Here is a 2295-nt window from a genome sequence, read left to right as displayed (position 1 = left end):
ATGTTTCTAAGTTATACCAGGGTGTTCGGCGCGCGATTGCGCGTCGAATGACATATAGTAAAACATTAGTGCGTTGCTGGAAACATACAGCAATCTTGATGGACGCACACTTCCATGGTTTTGGTTCTGAGAGCCGCTCCGTTTGAAAGCAGATTGCCGGGTGCAGGACGATACGCAGTGTGGAACAAGCATTCAGTGGCGCTGTTGTCAACATGCAAGTCATCACAAATCTGGCCGCGGCCACATTGATGCGAAAAACGGCCCATTTCAGAAACGACTCTTTTACGGACCCGTATGAGGGCCAATATGAAATCCAGGACGCGTACAAATGGGATGCATGTTCAGATTGAAAACAGCCGTTTTTCGGGTAGTAAAATGTTCCAAACTCATATCCAACGAACCAATGAAAATCGAAGGGTGCTTTAACTTGCAAACGATGTAAACCGATGTTACCACTTGTTGACAACATTGCCGATCACCGTGGACCGACCAAAATTTTTTTGGGGCGGGCCATTTTGTCGAAAAGTGAAAATTTTCGAAACGCGACTTTTTCATTTCTGAATGAAAGGGCATGGTCCATTTAGTATGTAAGTGCACGACAAGCGACTGGAGGATAAAGTTCCCCGTCGCGGAGGGAAAAGATGGGGAAGGGGAGGGGGGGGGGGAAACAGGCGAGTTCCAGACCGCGCCGGCAGGCGGCGGGCTGCGTCGGCCGGTAGACGGCGCCCACGCAACGCAGCCGTCAGCCGGCCGACAAGAGGGCGTTTACACGCCGGGCGCGATGAAGGCGTGAACGAGCAGTGCGTACACCAAGTACCAACATTTGCTGATTCATGGCCAAGACTGCAGTGATGTCAACAAAAAGGCCAACATTCGACTTCGCCAACTGTATTTTGGCAAACGTTTCTGGGCAAACTCATGACAAAACACATACATCATCATTTCCTGCCTTTGCGCGCCGCCTCCGCCCGCCGCTCCGCCAGCCATTCGGCCGCCGTCAGCCGCTGCAGGGGGTTGTGCGGGCAGAACCGCTGGCCCGCGGAAACTGTGTGTGACCGGCGTCGGTCACGGGCCGCCCACACACCCTGCAGCGGTAGACATTGCGCTGGCGGGGCGGAGGAGGCGGCGGCGGCGCATCACCGGCGGCAGCGGCAGCCGCCGCGGTAGCCCCGCGCCGGCGACGCCACTGGGTGGTGCGGGAAACCGGGCGGGGCTGCACCTGCGGCGGCTCACCGATGCCCCCGGCCGCGGCTGGGCCGGGCGCCGCGGCCGCCGGTGCTGGCGCGGTGCGCTGACGAGCCGCTGGAGGGCGGCTGGGTCGGCAGCGGCGCCTAGGAGGCGCTGGAGGGCGGCTGCGTCCACCGGCAACGTACGGCAGCACCACGACGACTGGCGGTGCTGTCGGCGCGGCAGGAGGTGGCGGCGCCGGCGAGCTGGCCGGGCGGCGCACCCGACGCCTCGCCAACGGTGTCGGATGGCTCCGGCAGCTGCACGGCCGGATGCTGGCGTGGGGGAGGCGTGACCGGACGCGTCGCTGCTGCGGGTAGGTGTCCTGCCGCCAAGGGTCGCTCGGCAGGCAGGTCCCGGCCCTGCAGCAGCGTGCGGACCTCGTCCAGACGCGTCCGGTCCTTGAACCTGCCAAAGACGACGAACAGCGCGTCACTCACATGAGTTGCGTCGGATGCGTGCGGCCTTGTGCCTTCGACAAACGACCAGAGCATCAACCAATCAATCACTCTCAGGTGGCAAGACAGCGGATATTAGGCACAGTCACTGGCGTTGTCAGGAGGACGCGAGCTGGTATCACTTGAAAAAAAACACACTCGCGCCAGGTACTCACCACTTGCCGAGCGTGCTCTCGTTGAGAGGGTACAGCTGGATGCCGGTACCCTCCAGGAGCGCTCGGCTGTTGTGCAGCCTCCCCCGCACCCGGTCGTACGCCGCCAGGATAAGGCGCCGGCGCGACACCTGGCGAGGCTGGTTGGCGGTGGGCCGCCGCGGTCCCGGGTACTCCTGGAGCAGGCGCAGACAAAGCGCCTCCACCAGACGTGACCGGGACGGTGGCAGAGCCCGGCCTCCCGACATGCGCCGAGGCACAGCCGGGAACTGGAGCGGGCGCCTGTCCAACGTCGTGCTGGGCCAGCCAGAGTTGGCGGATGCGTGCCGCCTGGCTGGCCGTCACCGACAGGCCCTTCAGCTCCAGCAGAGCCTCGGCCAGCCGGTCCACCCTGTCCCAGCCGGGGACGCCGCGGTGGTCCACCGCCGGGTCGACATCCGCCTGAGAGCGGGCATAGT

At 62.9% G+C, this 2295-nt stretch overlaps 1 protein-coding gene across 1 annotated transcript; it reads right to left on the bottom strand.

Annotated features, from left to right (window-relative positions):
- Positions 1-1331: 1331 nt before the first annotated feature.
- LOC119109876 (uncharacterized) lies at positions 1332-2085 on the bottom strand. The gene is made up of 3 exons (XM_037233627.1): positions 1841-2085; positions 1608-1628; positions 1332-1398 (listed from the first exon to the last, which is right to left on the bottom strand). Exons 1-3 carry the CDS (start codon positions 2083-2085, stop codon positions 1332-1334), a joined length of 333 nt encoding a protein of 110 aa, XP_037089522.1.
- Positions 2086-2295: the final 210 nt, after the last annotated feature.

The sequence above is a fragment of the Pollicipes pollicipes genome, unplaced genomic scaffold (assembly GCF_011947565.3).
Source record: "Pollicipes pollicipes isolate AB1234 unplaced genomic scaffold, Ppol_2.1 Scaffold_7231;HRSCAF=8579_pilon_pilon_pilon, whole genome shotgun sequence".
NCBI classification, from domain to species: domain Eukaryota; kingdom Metazoa; phylum Arthropoda; class Thecostraca; order Pollicipedomorpha; family Pollicipedidae; genus Pollicipes; species Pollicipes pollicipes.
This window is presented reverse-complemented; position numbering and strand designations above follow the sequence as displayed.

What these genes read in the sequence shown, in the direction of transcription:
- LOC119109876 (XM_037233627.1), bottom strand. Translation starts at nt 2,085, where the DNA reads ATGTCGGGAGGCCGGGCTCTGCCACCGTCCCGGTCACGTCTGGTGGAG. An exon ending in GAGAGCACGCTCGGCAAGTG is followed by an intron (nt 1,629 to 1,840) that starts GTGAGTACCTGG and finishes GGCAGGTTCAAG; the next exon opens with GACCGGACGCGTCTGGACGA. An exon ending in ACCGGACGCGTCTGGACGAG is followed by an intron (nt 1,399 to 1,607) that starts GTCCGCACGCTG and finishes CCGCGCCGACAG; the next exon opens with CACCGCCAGTCGTCGTGGTG.